General features: G+C 40.9%; 1 protein-coding gene across 1 annotated transcript in view; it reads right to left on the bottom strand.

Annotated features, from left to right (window-relative positions):
- Positions 1-18,346, bottom strand: part of IARS1 (isoleucyl-tRNA synthetase 1) — an 82,057-nt gene that overhangs the window by 35,665 nt on the left and 28,046 nt on the right. The window contains exons 10-19 of the mRNA XM_007468179.1: positions 15,947-16,042; positions 12,887-13,009; positions 12,275-12,366; positions 11,248-11,346; positions 8,966-9,092; positions 7,419-7,492; positions 6,845-7,039; positions 4,628-4,714; positions 2,860-2,943; positions 1,591-1,735 (exon numbers count right to left, since the gene is read on the bottom strand). Of these exons, the coding sequence (XP_007468241.1) occupies positions 1,591-1,735; positions 2,860-2,943; positions 4,628-4,714; positions 6,845-7,039; positions 7,419-7,492; positions 8,966-9,092; positions 11,248-11,346; positions 12,275-12,366; positions 12,887-13,009; positions 15,947-16,042 (1,122 nt within the window). The remainder of the gene's footprint in view (positions 1-1,590; positions 1,736-2,859; positions 2,944-4,627; positions 4,715-6,844; positions 7,040-7,418; positions 7,493-8,965; positions 9,093-11,247; positions 11,347-12,274; positions 12,367-12,886; positions 13,010-15,946; positions 16,043-18,346) is intronic.

Here is an 18,346-nt window from a genome sequence, read left to right as displayed (position 1 = left end):
TTCTGCATGCCTGGGGGAAACTACTGTAGAGAAATGAATTTTTTAAAAATATTTAAACTGAAAGAAGTATCCAAACAAATCAAAAAAGCACCACAAAAACCCAGACCCTGTTGGCAATCTAAATTTCTGATTCTTAGCAATATTTTCCAAGTAAACTCTGAACTTGGAACATTAAGTCCTCAATTGATGGATTACATTTTTGAGTGAACTAAAGAGAATTTAGGAAAAAATGATTCCTATGCACCAAAGAGTAATTATGAATTAAGAAATATTCCAACATCTTGTCATTAAGTAGGTGGTTTAGTTACTTTGAATCTAAGGAAGGACAGCAAAACTGGCTAGGACTGGACAACTGTCTGTAAGTTGAAAATGAGTACTAGGAATTAATGGCTTTGCTTAAATTACTTATTTTACCCAGAATGCTCTATTCCACCCCTGCTTTTTCCTTTGCAAATCCTCCTCGATCCTGAAGGCCTACTTTACCTGTCCCTATTCAATGGCATCACCATCAGGATGGCAAGGCAGTGACCATGCTGACTCTTGCCCTGATGCTGGAGCCTGCATCTTTCTGCCATGCCCAGATGAGCCCCAACTATGAGTGGTTTGAACCAGCCTGTGTTCCTGAATCCCACACCAGCAGAGGCCTGCAAAGTAGACCCACTTTAGCACTGCTGGCCTGAGAGGTGGTGGGATCCAAAGGATAGGAACACTAGGGGTGTTGTTCCCAAAGACCTTGTTCTTCTTGGGAGGGTTCATTAGCAGAATGAGATGAGCCAGAGGCAGCAAGAAGTGAATGACCAGCCTGCTGGAATGCAATGCTCAAAGCTCAGCTCTCCAACCAGTTTCTCAGTAAGGAATAATATCACATGTTTAGTCAGAAGTAGTTTACTAAAGAATTCTATTTTTAAGGTGTTGGAGATAAAAAGATGAGTGGTACCTGAGCCCTGACCCCAAATGGAGTCTAGGAAGCATGCACAGGCACATGTGCAATGAAGCCTGCTGGCCAGAGAGCAGTTAGTAGGGGCAAGGGAAGGGGCTTCTCAGAGGATGCCTCCCAGGCCAGCAGGTAACTGCTCTGAGGCACTTTCTTATATATCAGAACCACTATTTTTCATCCCAGCAACCCAATGAGAACTTCTCTCACTTTCAGAGTCTCAGCCCAAATGCACTCATCAAGTGGCCTTCCCTGACCACCCATCTGCAGCAGCCTTTACTAGGCACTCACTCTGATAGTAGCTTACTCTTTACTGGCTCCCCCATCACTAAGTCCCCAGTACCAATTTGGCTGGCTAAATGAATATCCAATGCAGCTCTTCTTCAACAGGTGAGGCTTCTGTGTCTTGCAGAGGTGAGCATCTATCCAAATGGTGAAGTTCCGGTCCTGTGCTCTTGGCCCAGCATGGACCCCAGACACCTGTCACACTTTCATCTATGGCCTCCCCAGTGGCTCTGAGCCCCCACCCACCGGGCCTGTTAGCTCCTATCTCCCATGGAGCTCTGCTTGACAGCTGACCCCTGACCATCTTTCGCAAACCCAGCTCAACCCAGCTCCGTGGGGCAGACCCTACCCCACAGCACTGAAACCCACACCTTCTGTAGCCTCAGGACGTTCTGGATGAAGAAGCGATAGGCATTGTACCAAGGTAGCAGCACATCCTTCAGGACATCTCGAACACCCTCCTCCTTAAAGCGGAGGTTTTCTGCTCTCACCACAGGGGAGTTAATCAGGTATAATCTGGAAGAGGAGAAAAATTACATGGAAAAGGGATGTAGACAGTAAACCAAATATTACTAACATGTTGACAGGGCAATACCCAAATCGGCCCTTTCTACAAAGTGGGGAATTATAAATACGCTTCTAACAGTCAATTTAAAACCAACAAAATTCTTATTTTGTGTAAGAGACCTAGCAAATTATAAAGGGGAGACCAAAAGTGCCACACCAAAATATGGCACTGAACTAACCTAGAAGCATGCCCTGGGCTGGTCCCAGCACAGGCCTCAGGCAGTACGGCAACACTAAGAGGAAGAAGCCAGGCCCTCCTTCCAGGACATATGTGCAGGCATCAGGGATTCACAAGGAACAGCCACATGTGCTCTGCCAGCACAGAGGGACTCGGGGGGCAGAGACCAGGGATGTTGTTCAACATCCTACAGGATGTTTCCTTCAACACAAAGAATTAAGAGGCCCAAGTTGTCAGCTATGCCAAGGTGAGTCTAACAGATAACTGGGGGTTGCAGGACACCCCACTAACTGCTCCTGGGCAACATGGCAACCGTGAACGTGCTTGCCCACAGCCCCTGGGTGTGGGTCTCTATGTTCGTAACAGGAGGATGCTGAATCTCTTTGGTGCCTTTTAACCTGAGCACTCAACGTTTATGACTATGACTATTTCAAGCAGTATCTCACATTTCTCTAAAAACTTTTCAGTATTTTTATTTGCTCTAGCATAAATTGTACCTCATATGGCTATTTGAGGAGTAAGTGTAACATTGAAATAAATGATATAAGAGAATTCTAATATCAATAAGACAGGGAACCTACAGAAGGAATGAGGCAAAGGCACCCGCAACTAGCCTGGGAGTACTTGTGCTGCTTAATAAAATCCAACACACAGCCTCTTCTTCCAAAAGACCTATAGATATAGAAACATCTACTATTTAGAAAACCACCTTGGGGGTTTAAAGTCCACACCATACCAACGTAATTCTCCATGTAACAGAAGTGCATTTTTTAAAAAAAGCTAATTATAAACCAAATTAATAGAATGATTAATATCACTGAAAACATGATTAACAGAATGTAAGATGCTTAATAAGAAATGACAAATGCACACAAGGCAGAGCACTGGTTTGTACCTGAGGGCATCAGCACCATATTTATGAATGACTGAAAGTGGATCTGGATAATTCTTTTTGCGTTTGCTCATTTTTTGGCCATCACTTGAAAAACAGAAGGGAAACATCAATGAAATAAGTGAACATCACAGTTTATTAATGGTTACAGATTATCTACAAATTGGAATACGTAAGTGCAAATGGGACACAAGCTACTACTAAGGCACAACAATAGGTTGTTTAAGCTTCTTTTTGAATAGTGTAGCGAGTCAATGGAGAAGTTTCGGGATAAATGGCAGCAGGAAGATGCCAGAGTGTAACAGTGAAAAACACAGCCTTGGCATTTATCCCAGAGAAACGAAAACTTATATTCACACAAAACCTTAGAAAGTTCACAGCTTTATTCATACTCAGCAAACACTGGAAACAACCTCAATGTCTTTCAGCAAGTGAAAAGTCAAACTGTGGGTCACCATGGAACACTGCTCAGCAATGAGAAAGAACTATGGATCCATAAAACCACCTGAGGTATCTCCAGGGAATTACAGTAAGCAAAAAAAGCCAATCACAAAAGGTTATATATGATATGAATCCATTTATATAACATACTTGAAATGACAAAATTACAGAGATGGGGAATAGATGAGTGGTTGCCAGGGGATGGGGATTAGGATTGAAGGCTGAGGAGGGAGGGGTGTGAAGGCGTGGGGTGGGTATGGTTATAAAAGGGCAACAGAGGCATCCTGTGATGTTGAAACAGGCCAAGTATCTTGACTGTGCTGATGGATACAGGAACCCATATATGAGATAATGTTGCATGCAATAGCAAATGAGTAAAACTGGGGAAATCTGAGTAAGACTGGTGGATTCAATCAACATCCTGATTGTGACAATGTGCTACAGTTTCAAAAACGTGACCATTGGGGAAACCAGGCAAAGTGCACGAGGGGTCTCTATTAATTTTTACAACTATAATTCAGTAAGATTTTCAATTAAAAAAAAAAAGTACAGACTATAGAGCCAGACTGCCTGGATATAGAACCAGAATTTCACACTCTTTTGCTGTATGACCTTAATTTTTCTGCACTTCAAATTCCTCAAATGTCAAAATGGACAATGAAAGGACCCATTTCAAATAGTTCTGGGGATAAATGAGTGAAGATGTGTAAATGCTCAAAACAGAGCCTGGTACAGTGCCAGGTGTCATCCCCCGCCTTGAACAGCACATGAAGCAAGGTATCTAGGTATAAAAATTTCATTTTCTTCTTTTTATTTGTTTTTACTTTTAATGACTAGAGGCAGTAGAAGGAGAAAGTAAGACTCCTCTATAATAAGTCTCTAGAACCAATAGCTTCCTCATATATTAAAAACAGGACAACAAAAATCTATTATTAAAGGACCAGTGTACAGATTTAATAAGAGCTATAAGCAAAAGTACTTTATAAAATTCTAAATGACAAATGTTATTTTATCACTAGTAGTATCATGGGACACATGTCCTCCCCTCTGTCCTCCTCCATTAGGCTTAGCTCTTAATGCAGTCCTCCTAAGACAGAGGAATACGTAGAGACAGAATGTTACAGGTTGAGAAGAGCACAAGACAGGAGTTGGATGAAAAGGGAGAGCAGGAAGAAGTATAAAGGCAGAAGGAAGGAAGAGAATAGGAACAGAGCTGGGGAATTCCTGAATCCCTTTTTCACAAAGAATGGTTAGATCCAACCAGAACACGCTGAAAGAATAAAGGAGATCAGGAACTGCAACTCATTATTACACAAGGGAGTGCACCTGCCTTGCCAGGACGAGCCCATTCACAATCACATTTTTGAATGGCGGCCGTCCAAAGAGAGCTGTGGCCAGCACCAACAGGGTGTAAAACCTGGAAAAAAAACCCACAAACAAAGAGTTCAATAAAATAAGAAAAGGAATTCAAGCATAGGAAAAAAAACTGTGTTTACTTATTGGACTGAATTTCTATTTTAGGTAAGTTACACTTCTTGATAATCATAAAGCAATGGTTCTTGATCCTGGATACATCAGAATCATCTGGTGAGTGCTGAAAAATTAGGCACAGGACCCACTGCAGACCAGCCATATTAGAGCTTCTCACTAGAAAAAATAAAATGAACTTTATTTAAAGCAAATAAAGCCCTGGAGTGAGGTACTGACCCCCTGTTGGGGACAGTACTATCACCTTCCTTGGGGAGCTAGTTGGACAGCCACAAGGCAGAGCAGGGCAGCACTGGGTGGCCACTCAGGACCTCCCAGAAATGCCAGGCTGGAAATCCAGAGATGTGTTGCCTTTAGCACAAGGTCATATGTCTGATGACAAAAGATGAAAAAAGCACTCTCATCCAAAAGTTAAAAGCTAGTCTATATGAACATAGAAAATGTTTTTATTCTATCAGATATCATGCATGTTTATATGCTACCTAGATTGTTCCCTAAAAGAACTCTATCATATCCATGTAAGCTGTCCCAGTAAGTAATGCACTTGTGTCATCTCCGACCTGATTTTGCATCCCAAGAACATCACCAGACACAATTAATGAGGACAGAAATCAGACAGGTCAGGAGGACCCTGGTTCTTATGAGAGGCAGCCCATACCTGACAGAAGGCGAGGGAGGCAATGTGCACATGGGGACCCACGTGAGGGCTTTTAACAGTTGCCAGACATGGCAACTCCTCAGAGAAACAACTTATTGGTGAGTCATCTGGCCCTCCCTAAGAACAGGAGTTTGTATATGGTAGCTGTTTCTACAGAAAAATGGATTGGAAGCTGAAAACATTAAGAACATTAAGTCTGGAATTCCATCAGTTTGTGATGACTACAAGTTGTAAAGAGAAAATGATACCAACATTCTTCTAACACTCCTGCAGAAACATTACTAATGAAAGTATAATTAGAACCTGGGTCAGCCAAGCTCATGCATGAAGAGAAGGTAATTCATCTTTTTCTAATTAAGAGGATGAAGGTACTGCTTTAGATAAGGCATCAGATAAAACCAATGCCAAAGTCCTCCCCACCATGCTTTTTTTTCTTTTTTAAAAATTTTAAACCTGGATTTTTTAGAATGTTATGAGGCTAGCCTTTAACATCTTAGTACATTTTCAACTAACCCTCCAATTTGTAGCACCCACTCCAGTACCTTGTATGTAAATACCCACTAAACACTTGTGTAAATGATTTGAAATAAACAAACTAAGGACACATTGTTTTGTATCACTTAACCTTTCCATACACCAAAATCTCTTGTATTCCAAAATGTGAAAGAAAGAATTCAAACTCTAAAACTACAGCCCTAATATAGTGTGAGATTCCTGCTCAAAAGACACTTTTATGGTATGTTTAGTGGTGAGGGGCAGAGGGCAGGAGCAGAGCCTGTCTTGTTTTGTTTTGTTTTGTTTTTGCGGTACGCGGGCCTCTCACTGTTGTGGCCTCTCCCGTTGCGAAGCACAGACTCCGGACGCACAGGCTCAGCGGCCATGGCTCACGGGCCCAGCCGCTCTGTGGCATATGGGATCTTCCCGGACCGGGGCACGAACCCATGTCCCCTGCATCGGCAGGCGGACTCTCAACCACTGCACCATCAGGGGAGCCCAAGCCTGTCTTGTTTGACACAATCTCCCCAGCACCCAGCTGATAAATGCTAAATGCTCAGTAAAATACCTGTTAAATCAAATCAGTAAAACACTTTAAAGAGGGATTTCCCTGGTGGCACAGTGGTTAAGAATCCACCTGCCAATGCAGGGGACACAGGTTCAATCCCTGGCCCCAGGAAGATCTCATGTGCCGCGGAGCAACTAAGCCTGTGCGTCACAACTACTGAAGCCCGCGTGCCCAGAGCCCATGCCCTGCAACAAGAGAAGCCCTTGCAATGAGAAGCCCGCGCACCGCAACAAATAGTCCCCGCTCACCGCAACTAGAGAAAGACCATGCGCAGCAACAAAGACCCAATGCAGCCATAAATAAATAAATAAATACGCTTTAAAGAACAAGAAACATACCATCCTCTGGTTTGGTCAATGCCTTCAGCAATGAAATCTGCAGGAAATGCATCCTCAAACTCCCTCTTGTTTTCAAATGGATAATGAATTTGAGCATAGGGCATGCTGCCACTCTCGAACCAACAGTCAAACACTTCAGAGATGCGATGCAACAATCCCTTCCCACAGCGTGAAGGAATGGTCAGATGGTCAATGCTAGTAAACAAAGAAGTAGCCACTTCTATTAATTTTAAGCAAAACAGAAATTACAGTTTAATTGCCAAGAGGAAACACAATGCCCTCACAGCTCTTTCATATGTACCTGCACACAGAAATATAGGTAGTTATCACAGGCTTTCAGAGAGCACCATCAGGGCTCCATCTGGAAGGTTATATACCAAAGTCTCCTGACATCTAATTCAAGGACAAGAGGCCACCTTTCCTCAATATGACATGAATCATCAACAACGAAGTAATTCAGCAAACTAGTGTTTGATTTCTACATGTAGCTCTGTGATCTGATACAAAGACCATGTCTAAAAAGGCTACCTAGCCTGATACTGAACTGGAGTGAATTAAACATTCAGAAACTGACCTCTCTCTGTGGAGATCTGAGATCTTTGCTCCTGACAGTTCTTCCAGTTCTGCCACTGACCCAACACACACCACCTGTCAAAGCAAAGTTAAAAGGCCTCAGAGTTAATTTATGTAACATTCATGTTTAGGTTTAGAAACCTTTGATCTTCATGAGCTATCATCAAGGTGGCTTACCTCATGAAAGACTATAGGTCACTGACTGAATTGGTGAGCAGACTTCACTTCTTTGCTATCTACCCCTATAACAGAGGGATTCCCTACAAGGAGAGAACTTCACAGCCATCATCTCAACGAGTATTTCTTGAGGGTCTGCTATGTCCAAATCTCTGCCAAAAATAACTAGCATAAGTTAAATGCCTAGACTGTTACTCTAAGGCATCTTAGTTTGCTCCTTAGTTTGGCTCTTTAATCTGAAACCTTCTCAAGTCAAAGCTGGAACTAATTTATTGTGCATGAACTGGACCAAATAGTCAGATTGCAAGACATTAGGATTATACTCATGTAAGGAGGCTGGGAGATGGGCCCAGCAGGGGCATTCAGAACAGGGTGAGTCATCTAACAGAGGCCGTGTAGCTGGGCTACACCAGCAGGAGCTGCTGTGGGTTCACACCCAGAGGTCATCTATTACCTAATGAATACCCACAGCCTCTTTCTCTGCCCTTCCTGCTCAGTCCTGTAAAGTGCTCTGATTCAGCTACTTCACTGTTGCCTTTCAGGTCCCTAGTGGAGATTTACTGAGGTCCCTGGGCTGCTGCTGCTGCTCATGACTGTTCTAATGCTGTCAGCATTGGACAGAGGGAATACATCTATATACCTATGTATGTATTTATTTAGAGACACACACACACACACACACACACACACACACACACACAATTTGATTTTAAATTAAAGGTCTGCAATGCTTTGGTAATTTTTAAATTATTATTATTTTTTTACTATCATTATTATTTTTATTATTATTATTATTATTTTTTTTGCGGTACACGAGCCTTTCACTGCTGTGGCCTCTCCCATTGTGGAGCACAGGCTCCGGACGTGCAGGCTCAGCGGCTATGGCTCACAGGCCCAGCCGCTCCACGGCATGTGGGATCCTCAACCACTGCGCCACCAGGGAAGCCCACTTTGGTAATTTTTTTAAGTCGTCCTTTTTTATCACTATAAGGTCATTTTAATATGCTGTGGACTTAGTGCAGCGGGTGGAGTCTCTGTTCTGTTCATCAGAAACTCAAAAGGAGAAAAAGAGTTCTGAGCAACACAAGATAAACAATGTGAGGAGTTTCCCGAGAAAAATACAAATTACATTTTTCACTTTTACACAGAGGGAAATTTAAAACTATATTTAATTAAAGTAAAAATAAATTTAAATCTTAAAAACATATTCTTATTTATCTCATGATTCTAGGAAGTAACAAAGAAAACAAACCTGATGCAATAAGGAAGGGGCAAAGAAAAAAAGAAACCATATTCTTTTACCCCATACTGAGATGCATGAATGAAGTGCTTTAGCAAAAATCAACACAAGTAAACACTGCCCTGCCTCACCTCCTCGAAGTCATCGCTGACCCACAGTGGGATAGGAGTGCCCCAGTATCTGTTTCTGGAAATTGCCCAGTCACGTGCATCTTTCAGCCAATTTCCAAATCGCTTTTCCCGCACAAATTCTGGGACCCTGCAATAAACAGATCAGATAACCAATCACATAAAAACATTAGTAAGTAAATTTGTAAATTAGATCTGCATAAGCCTTTGTGAACCTAACATTCTGGAAATGCTGAGCTCACTCCTATGAGAATGTCTTCCAAATGGACAGCACCAGAAGACCCACAGAGGCTGTTTCTGCCATGAATCCATCCCAGGAAGATGCTCTGTAATATGAAACCCCACAGCACACAAGCTTTCCTGTCCTGCTCTCCAACTGCACGACTGCCACAATCCTTTAACCAATCACCATGACGACAGCTAGCCTGATCTTACTTAGATCTAGTCTTCAGGTCAACCACACAATAGCGCTTTTACTGAAACTCATTAGCAAGGGCTCTTAATCACCTACAAAGTAGGAGTCTGAATAGGCGGGGTTATGTATAGCTGGTGAGAAGCTGCCTCTCCAGGCTCACCTGCAGTCCCGCCACTGCACTGTAGGCTCTAGCACTAAGGCAAGTTCCTTAGAATGCAGCTTCTTACCTCACTGCCTCTGTTCATGCCATCCCTCCACTTCGATAACGTTCACTCCGCCACCCTCCTTCCCTCAGCCACACCTCTATCCAAGGCTCTTATAGCTTCTGACTGGTAAATGACTCCTTATTCTTTAAGGTTCAGCTTTGTAGGAAACGCTGCCAAGCTCAAGGCTGAGTTAGGGCACACCCAGGCTCCAAAACATTTTGTCCTCTCAGGTGCTGCAGTTACCATCCTAGGTCAGTTTATAGGCCTGCACACCTCTCACCACCACCCCGAATGAGGCAGCCATACGAATATTCTATACTCAGCGCTCCACTAGGAAACTAAAGAGCCTCCTAGGTATAAAAATGAAAAAATATTTTGCTCTTGAGAAATTCACTTTGCTAAGAAATATAGAAAGCTATAGTTTTCTTTTACTGCCCTGAGATTCTCCCCATTCTTCCAAAATCAAATGCACTATTTCTTACTTCCCCAGAGAACACAACTTAAAGTCAAGTTGGATTCTTGGGGAAAATAAGAAATAGTGATTACCCTCAAAACTCTCAGGGAAAAACATTCTTCTGGAATACACAGATTTAGTTTTGTATCATTTTTGCACCTACAGGTTGAAGTACAGTAGTCCCCCCTTATCTGTGGTTTCATTTTACATGGTCTCAGTTACCCACAGTCAACCGTGGTCCAAAAATATTAAAAGGAAAATTCCAGGAGTAAAAGGTTCATAAGTTTTAAACTGTGCGCTGTTCTGGGTGGCATGATGAAGTGTTGTGCCCTTGCACTCCGTCCTGCCTGGGAAATGAACTATCCCTTTGTCTAGTGTATCCAGGCTGTATATGTTACCCGCCCATTAGTTACTTAGCAGCCATCTCGGCTACCACATCAGCTGTTGATTATCTCAGTGCCTGTGTTGAAATAACTCTTATTTTTACTTAAAAATTGGCCCCAAAGGGCAAAAGCAGTGATGCTGGCAATTTGGATATTCTCTTACTGTGCTTAATTTATAAATTAAACTTCATCATAGGTATGTAGGTATAGGAAAAACACAGTATATACAGTGTAGGGTTTGGTACTATCTGCGTTTTCAGGCATCCACTGGGGGTCTTGGAACATACCCCCTATGGAAAAATGGAGGAACTACTGTAACACCTCTCTGCAGTTTAGATATTAGCTGAGGAGAGAAAAGCTTCTGTTCCTGCAGTGTTTATCCATGAAACCAGTGTACACAAGACATTGTCATATTTTAGGAACTCAACAAGTGTCAAAAGTAGTAAGTGTAAATGGCTTTTGTAGGTATATCCAAAAATAAATGTATATCCTGAAAATGACTATTATTTAAAGCTAATGGACTCTGAGAGTACAGCCAGTTTTCCAAAGTCATTCCATTCTTTAAATCAAATAAATGGCAACTTCTCATTTCCATTGGGTTTAAAAAAGGAAAATGTTCCCCTATATGTCCTGTCATAAGAGGGCTGTTTCTTCTGTTATATAATATTATTTAAATTATTTTGTGTTCCTGAATAAACAGAAAAATAGGTATTATTACAATATACGATAAAAGATGGCTTTTACAATTACTATAACTTGAGGGAAGTATAAACCAGTACTAACTACATGACAAAGGACATTATGAAGACACACATCTTATTGCTCACCAGTAACATAGGTCATTGTTCCTCAGCAGCTGGTCTACCATATGCTCCACCCGAACGAACCAGCTAGGCACTGCTTTGTAAATGAGGGGAGTGTCTGACCTGCAGAAGCAAAAATGTAGAATGTGGCTGGGCAGACTGAGGTATGCAGGGGCAAAGGGTAAGACTGACCTTTAGTTTCTTACTGATATCACCACCAACTATTAGGCCTTCTACTGATATTTATTTCTATTGCAAATACTAATATCTATGTCATCTCCCTCCATCTTTCACATGAAGGTGAAAGCTAATAAGAGAACAAGAAAAAATATAGTTCTGCTGTGTCTGACAGCTGACTAAGAAATGATGTCAACCTCAGCAAAGAGGAAACACGGGAACAAAACGTGATGCCACTGAACATTCCATTTTCACCCACATCTTTAGAGTATGATGTTATATTAAAACTTGCATCACAGGGACTTCCCTGATGGCACAGTGGCTAAGAATCCGCCTGCCAATGCAGGGGACACGGGTTCGATCACTGGTCCTGGAAGATCCCACATGCTGCAGAGTAACTAAGCCCATGCACCACAACTACTGAGCCTGTGCTCTAGAACCCATGAGCCACAACTACTGAGCCCATGCACCACAACTACTGAAGCCTGCATGCCTAGAGCCCAGGCTCCGCAACGAGAGACGCCACCACAATGAGGAGCCCATGCACAGCAACAAAGACCCAATGCAGACAAAAAAAAAAAAAATTGCACATTATATTTCTCACTAAATTCCATTAGAAAATTTTAGAGATATATCTCATCCTAGAGAACTGTGATCCCAACACAATACATATTAGTATATGCCTATGTTTCTTACACCTAAGGAACGAAATAACTATACATATGAATTCATAAAATTCTCCTTAAAACAAGAATGAAGTTTTCAAACACTAACTCTAAAGGATACAAATGAGATGGGAACCATGAATTGATGGAATGGGCACACATATCAAATGTATCCACAAAGCTGAAGCTCGAGCTACATTTCATCTCACCTCCAGCAGAAAGGGTAGCTGTGGGTGAAGGTGCTGGCAGCAAGAAGTCGACCTTGTTCCTTTAGGGTCCTGATAATATTTTTGTCAGCATCCTATTTAAAAAAAATTTTAAATCTAGCCATTAAAATATCCTACAATACTTAGTAATACAATATAATTAAGTGTATTACTAAACTTTGTTATTTTGATACCTTTACTATGAATACAAGGCACAAATAACAAATGTACTATAAAAATACTCGGTCCACATTTCAGCCACTGTGTAACTTTAAGTACTTTTAAAGTACGTTCCAGACCACTTAAGGCAGTGAAGTTTTCAATCAGCAATGATTACCCCAAGGTCACAAAGCTGTTTCCGGAGTCACAAACCAGAGCCCACTTTTTCTGATTCCTACCTTTGAAATTACAGCATGCTTCCTCTGAAGATACTAGACCCTTGGAATGCAGCTGATAATATGTCTATTTTTTCTGATTTTATGTGCTCAAACAAAACAAAACAAAATCTACTTCCTGAGGAAAAAAAATCCCACATATGGAAGCTATTTAACAAAAAACGGATAATGAAAGAAGTACGATGAAACTGACACCTTTCTAAGCCACAGAGATACAGACCTTCACATACTGTCCTGCAAAATCTGCCACTTCCCCTGTGAAACAGCCTGAAGCATCCACAGGGCAAATAGGGACAGAGTCTTTCTGAATGATGTTGAAATCCATACAGACCCGATAGTCATCCTGGGGAAAAGGAGAAAGGTAGAAGAAGGGAAGAATAAAACAGTTAAGTGTGGGTGTGGCAAGAGAGAAGCATATGAGGCAATAAATTTATAGGAGAATTTTTCAGTATTCTGACATATAAATGTATCCAACTTTCACTATCCTCTCAACTGAAGTTAACTCAAGGATTATTCAGAGAATCCAGAGCCCTAGAGCAGGGTTAGGGGATTAGATCAGTCTTCCCAGCCATTACTTCACAAACCCCTAATATAGCTGAGTATCCACTAAGTAAGAAGAAAGATGACACATATGAATACATTAGAACAAAATCAAATTTGATTTATAACAGCAGCATGTATACACATACATGTATGCACAAAGCAGAAGAACATACACGTGTAGGGCATGAACTGTTTAGTACTGCACAATGCTTGATGTGCATATGGATTTGTATCCTGTCAAGGAGTGCCTGAAAGGATGGCAACAGTGATCTAAATCCAAACTATTCATTTTACGGGAATTCCCTGGTGGTCCAGTGGTTAGAACTTGGCGCTTTCACTGCCAGGGCCTGTGATCAATCCCTTGTCAGTGAACTAAGATCCCACAAGCCGTGTGGTGTGGCATGCATAAATAAATTAATTAAAAAATAATAATAAATAAAACAAACAAACCCCAAACTATTCACTTTACAAGTAAGTAATATGGGCCCCAGGCAGGCTGGGTTCACCACAATGCTTCAGGAATACATTTTGAGCAATGTTAACAATAATCAGGGCAAACTGATTATAAAGTGCTATATCAAACAGTGCTCTGAACATCTGACTACATTACATTAGCTCATTTAACCTTTGCAACGATCCTGTGAGGAAGGCAGATAGATGTACTAGGTTTTCATCATGTGGTTCCCCTTAGACAAACCAGCAAGTATCTCCATTTTACGGATGAAGAAGCTGAGGCACAAAGAAATAACTCAGCTGCAAAGTGGCAATGCTCACATTCAGAACCAAACAGCCTGGCTCCAGAGTCCAAGGTCTTTACCTCTGTGCTATGCTGTTTGAATCTAAAATTAAAGGGATTGTCTTGGACTAAACAGTGAAACCAAACCCTGGTTTGACTCCAAGATAAACTGGAAAGCCAGTATGGTTCCACCTGGGCCTATGTTCAACTCTCGCTATGCTGAGAGGCTGCCTAGCGTGATGTGACATGTGCATGTGGTACATGACAGCCAAGGGCAATGACAGCCTGGCCATGAAGGAAGACCCTGAAAAAAACAGTAAGCAACACAGACAGGACAAGCCCCAAAGTCCAGAAATTTGAACCATTTAGTATAGAGCAAACAGCCCTACTCGATTCGACTAGCTAAGAACAGCATTCCTGAATGGAGCCAGAGTAACAGGTGATGTTCAACATGGTCATGTAGAAGTGCATAGACTCTGTGGAGAGATCACAGTACATTGTCTGGCAAAGCCGCAACATGGAAGGTCTCTTGGAAAACGTCTACCAAGTGGGGTTAAAGGCTGAAATTTAAAGATCTGATCTTCTATAACATTAACCTGCCTGGCATTCAGGACAGATACACACCAAGAAGTTACCTTTTCATTATTTATTAACAGTGGAACAATGACACCAGTCGACCCTAAAATTATAATGAACAGCTGAAATTTGACTAATTCCTAAAACTTAATAAATAGTATTATCAAGAATGCTTACTTTCCATCTAATTTGAATACTGACCAGGTATTAGGTGATATTAAGCAATTGTTAATTTTATTGGGTATAATGGCATGGTGGCTATGTTAAAAATAAAAGTCCTTATCAGTCAGAGGTGCATACAGAAGTATTTGCAGATGAAACATATGATGTTGAGGATTTGCTACAAAACCCTCCAGCCAAAATAAAAAAGGTGTTGGGGAAGGGGACAGGGAATGAGACAGATATAACAGAAATTCCAAATTAATAATTAAAGCAGCTGGATAATGTGAACATAAGGAATATTATATTTTCTTTACTTCTGTGTATGTTTGAAGACTTCCATAATAAAAATCCCTGCAGAGATTAAGTATGAAAAAAAAAAGACCAACGGAGACAGACTAGCTTCACTGCCTCTCTCACTGACAAAATGATCAAGCCAAGAGGAATTTGTAGGTCCCCAGTGGGTGCTACACCCCCAGCAGTGACTGTACACACTCTTAGTGTCAGGCACTGTGCTAAATGCTCTATATGGATGATTCCACTTAATCCCTGTAGTTACCTAGATGGGCAGGTACTCTCATTCCATGTCACAGAGGAGGAAAAGGAAGTCCAGACAGGCTAAGTAACTTACCCAGGGATGGCCTATTAGTGGCAGAGCTGTGACCTAAGGTGAGGTCTGGTTCTAAATGTGTGCCCTTAATCCCTATGCTCTTGTTTTATTCATATAGAAATTACATTAAAAGGATTACATTTTTGGAAAAATTACTCTGGGAAAAACTTAAAATTAACCACACTGCATAACTTTGAGGAAAGAGGTCAAATTCTCCCTTCTGATCATATAGTATTTATAATCAAGAACACAGCCAAGGTGATGGAACCTTTCAGAGTTTTGATGGTTGTGGTGACTATATGACTCTATGCCCTTGTCAAAACTCCCAGAACTGCATATCATAAATGGCAAAGCGTACAGCAAGTAAATAGTGAATGAATGAAAACACAGCATGCCTTTTAGAAAGACTAAATGCCCAGCAACACTCAGGATTTAGCACACCATTTTAAAAAATCAGCTCAGGGTGAAAAGGAATTACAGATGTAAGTTTTATAAGGTTATCTCTGGGGGCAGTGAGCCTGAAAAGAGGTTAACTCCAAAGTGTGAAAAACAGTGAGAAACATCTCTCTTCTCTCCCCCTTTCACACACACACACGACTCAGTGGCCACTGACGTTTACTTCTCATAAATGCATTTGCAAGACATATACTACTCACAGCACCAAAGTAAGGAGCTTGGTGTACAACCCCAGTGCCTTCTTCCTCCTTCACATAGTTGTCAACAAGCACAGTAAAAGCGCCATTCTCTTTACACTGGAAAAGAAAGGTTATCAGGCTTAAAGAATAAAACAATACCATACCAAAATATTAATTTAATAACAGTTTTTGGTAAGAGCCTGAAAAATCTTTTAACATGCAAAATTATTTTCAGAAATAGAAAAGACAGAATAATTCAGATTGGGAAGAAACATGCTAATTCAATACATCGTTTCCATGAATAATAGGTCATCACTTATAAATGAAATAATTATTTGAAGACTTGCAGAGAAAAATTTCTAACTTCCTTCGCCACAAAACTGTGCTTTTTCATCAGTTCTTCCAACCTCACCCCTGCCCTAGAATGCAGTTTTTCGTGAAAATGTCTCAGACGATGTGCTTCCTTAACGATTCACTTCCTGGTATATTTTCAATCACTGCATATGCTTTGCTGCTCCTTTTCTTTTCAGTCCAGCTCAGGTTATTCAGTAATAAAAGGCAAACCTTGGAAGAATCGGTATGGGAGCTGAGTTACAAGTTCTAGTTACAGGTACTCCACCTACTGTAACACTGAAGGGAAATGTTCTCAGTTTGATTTTCTTTGTAACAACAATAAAGTCAGGTTCATACACATAACGCTACAGACCTACTTCTTCTACCTTTATCTCTTAATATTTCTTTTCACATACCCTTTGTTTCAGCCAAACTGACCTTTTGCTTTCTTACCTCTCTGCCTTTGCAAAAAGTACTTTCAGAAATTATTTTCACATTTAATCCTATAATCCTGTGAAAAAGGCATCAGCAGTCTTATGTTTTAAAAATATTCTGGTTGTATTTGAATTTCACAGACGAACAAACTCTGAACAAAGATGAAATGGTTTACCCAAATCATACAACTAGTAATGACCTGAAAGAAGGTCTTCCGGTTCCAAATGCAATTTTATTTTCAACTATATCACAACTCTTTAATTCTTTGGCATTCACTTAAAACTAAACTTGAAAAATAACTATGAATTTTAATTGCTATAACCCAAGTCACCTGGAAATATTTTTGGTGTGGTATGATAGGTGCGAAAAGGTGTGTGTCTTCAATAGTTTAAACATGGAGAGATAATATGTGAGTTCTTAGAATCAGATGTAAGAACGGAAAAGAAAGGTATCTTACTGTTTCTAACTGTAGAGGGTTTCTAACAAAGAAACCCTGCATTGCATTCCTATCTCTCGAAGTCCAGTTTTAGATCCTTCCCCTGACAAGGCTGAACTGGGTCAGCATTCACACAGAGAGCTATAGTGCTGTCCTTCAAAGACAGCATCTACTCTCATAGCTCTCACTTAATATTTCAGAACATGTGTATTTTAGGTACACACCAGATTATTTTTGTCTTCAAAGAATTTGCAGCATCTTTCTAAAACTCACCAAACGTTCTAGAAATTTCAGGAAGCTAACTGAATGGATAGTTGTTGTTCTTAAATAACTTAGATCAGTATGAACTGAGTGCATATTCCAGACAGATTTCTGACTTAACCTAAAGTTCCTATCTATTGTGCCCATGTGCATTTTCTGAGAGGGCTGAACTTTCCTTAGGTTTTCAAAGGGATCTAGTGTAAGAGGTTTTAAGACAAATAAAAACAAATACAAGAAAAAACAAAACATGTTATGATACAGAAGAGAAGAATGCAGGAATGATATTTTTCAGAGGGAGAAACCAAAGAAGCATTTCAAAAATTGCTTTTTTTTCAGATGGCACCTGAGTTTAGCCTTGAAGAGTGTCAAGCTGATATGACATTAAAGAAAGGTGAAGGTTTTTTAAAAAGAGGAGGAAGACAATAAAAACAAAGGCAGAGAGGGAGGAAAAGAAAGGGCCAGTGTGATGGAAGCAAAGGATATGTTTAAATCAACATTAGGGAATGTGGTTAGGGAGTAGAACTGCCTTGTGTCAACTGGAGAATACCCATTGAGGAATGTGCTGGCAAATGACTGCAGGCTCACAGGGAGGGACCAGACCAGGTAAAGTGTTTGGAAATCCATCAGCAGCAACATGGAATGAGGAGGAATGCCATTAGTTAGGAGATAAGAAACATGGGAAAACACTCAGGTGCACAAAAATGTAGAGGCAGATGTGATGCTGTGGACCCAGCCCAAACGGCAGAGAACACCTGCATTAGCCAAACTCTATCCCTACACTGAATCAGAACAGAGGTAAGCAATATTTTATCATGGGCTATGGTGTAAGGTTTTGCTGGCTAATGCTACGTCCAAGTGAATATAATTTCCACATAATGTGTAAAATCGGGTCTGAGAGTGCTGCTCATTATTTCACTCCAAGACCTATAAATAAGAACCAACAGGAAATTCCTGCT

The sequence above is a fragment of the Lipotes vexillifer genome, unplaced genomic scaffold, assembly GCF_000442215.2.
Source record: "Lipotes vexillifer unplaced genomic scaffold, Lipotes_vexillifer_v1.1 scaffold466, whole genome shotgun sequence".
Classification (NCBI taxonomy): domain Eukaryota; kingdom Metazoa; phylum Chordata; class Mammalia; order Artiodactyla; family Lipotidae; genus Lipotes; species Lipotes vexillifer.
Note: the sequence above shows the minus strand (reverse complement) of the source record. Positions and strands in the feature narration are given on the sequence as shown.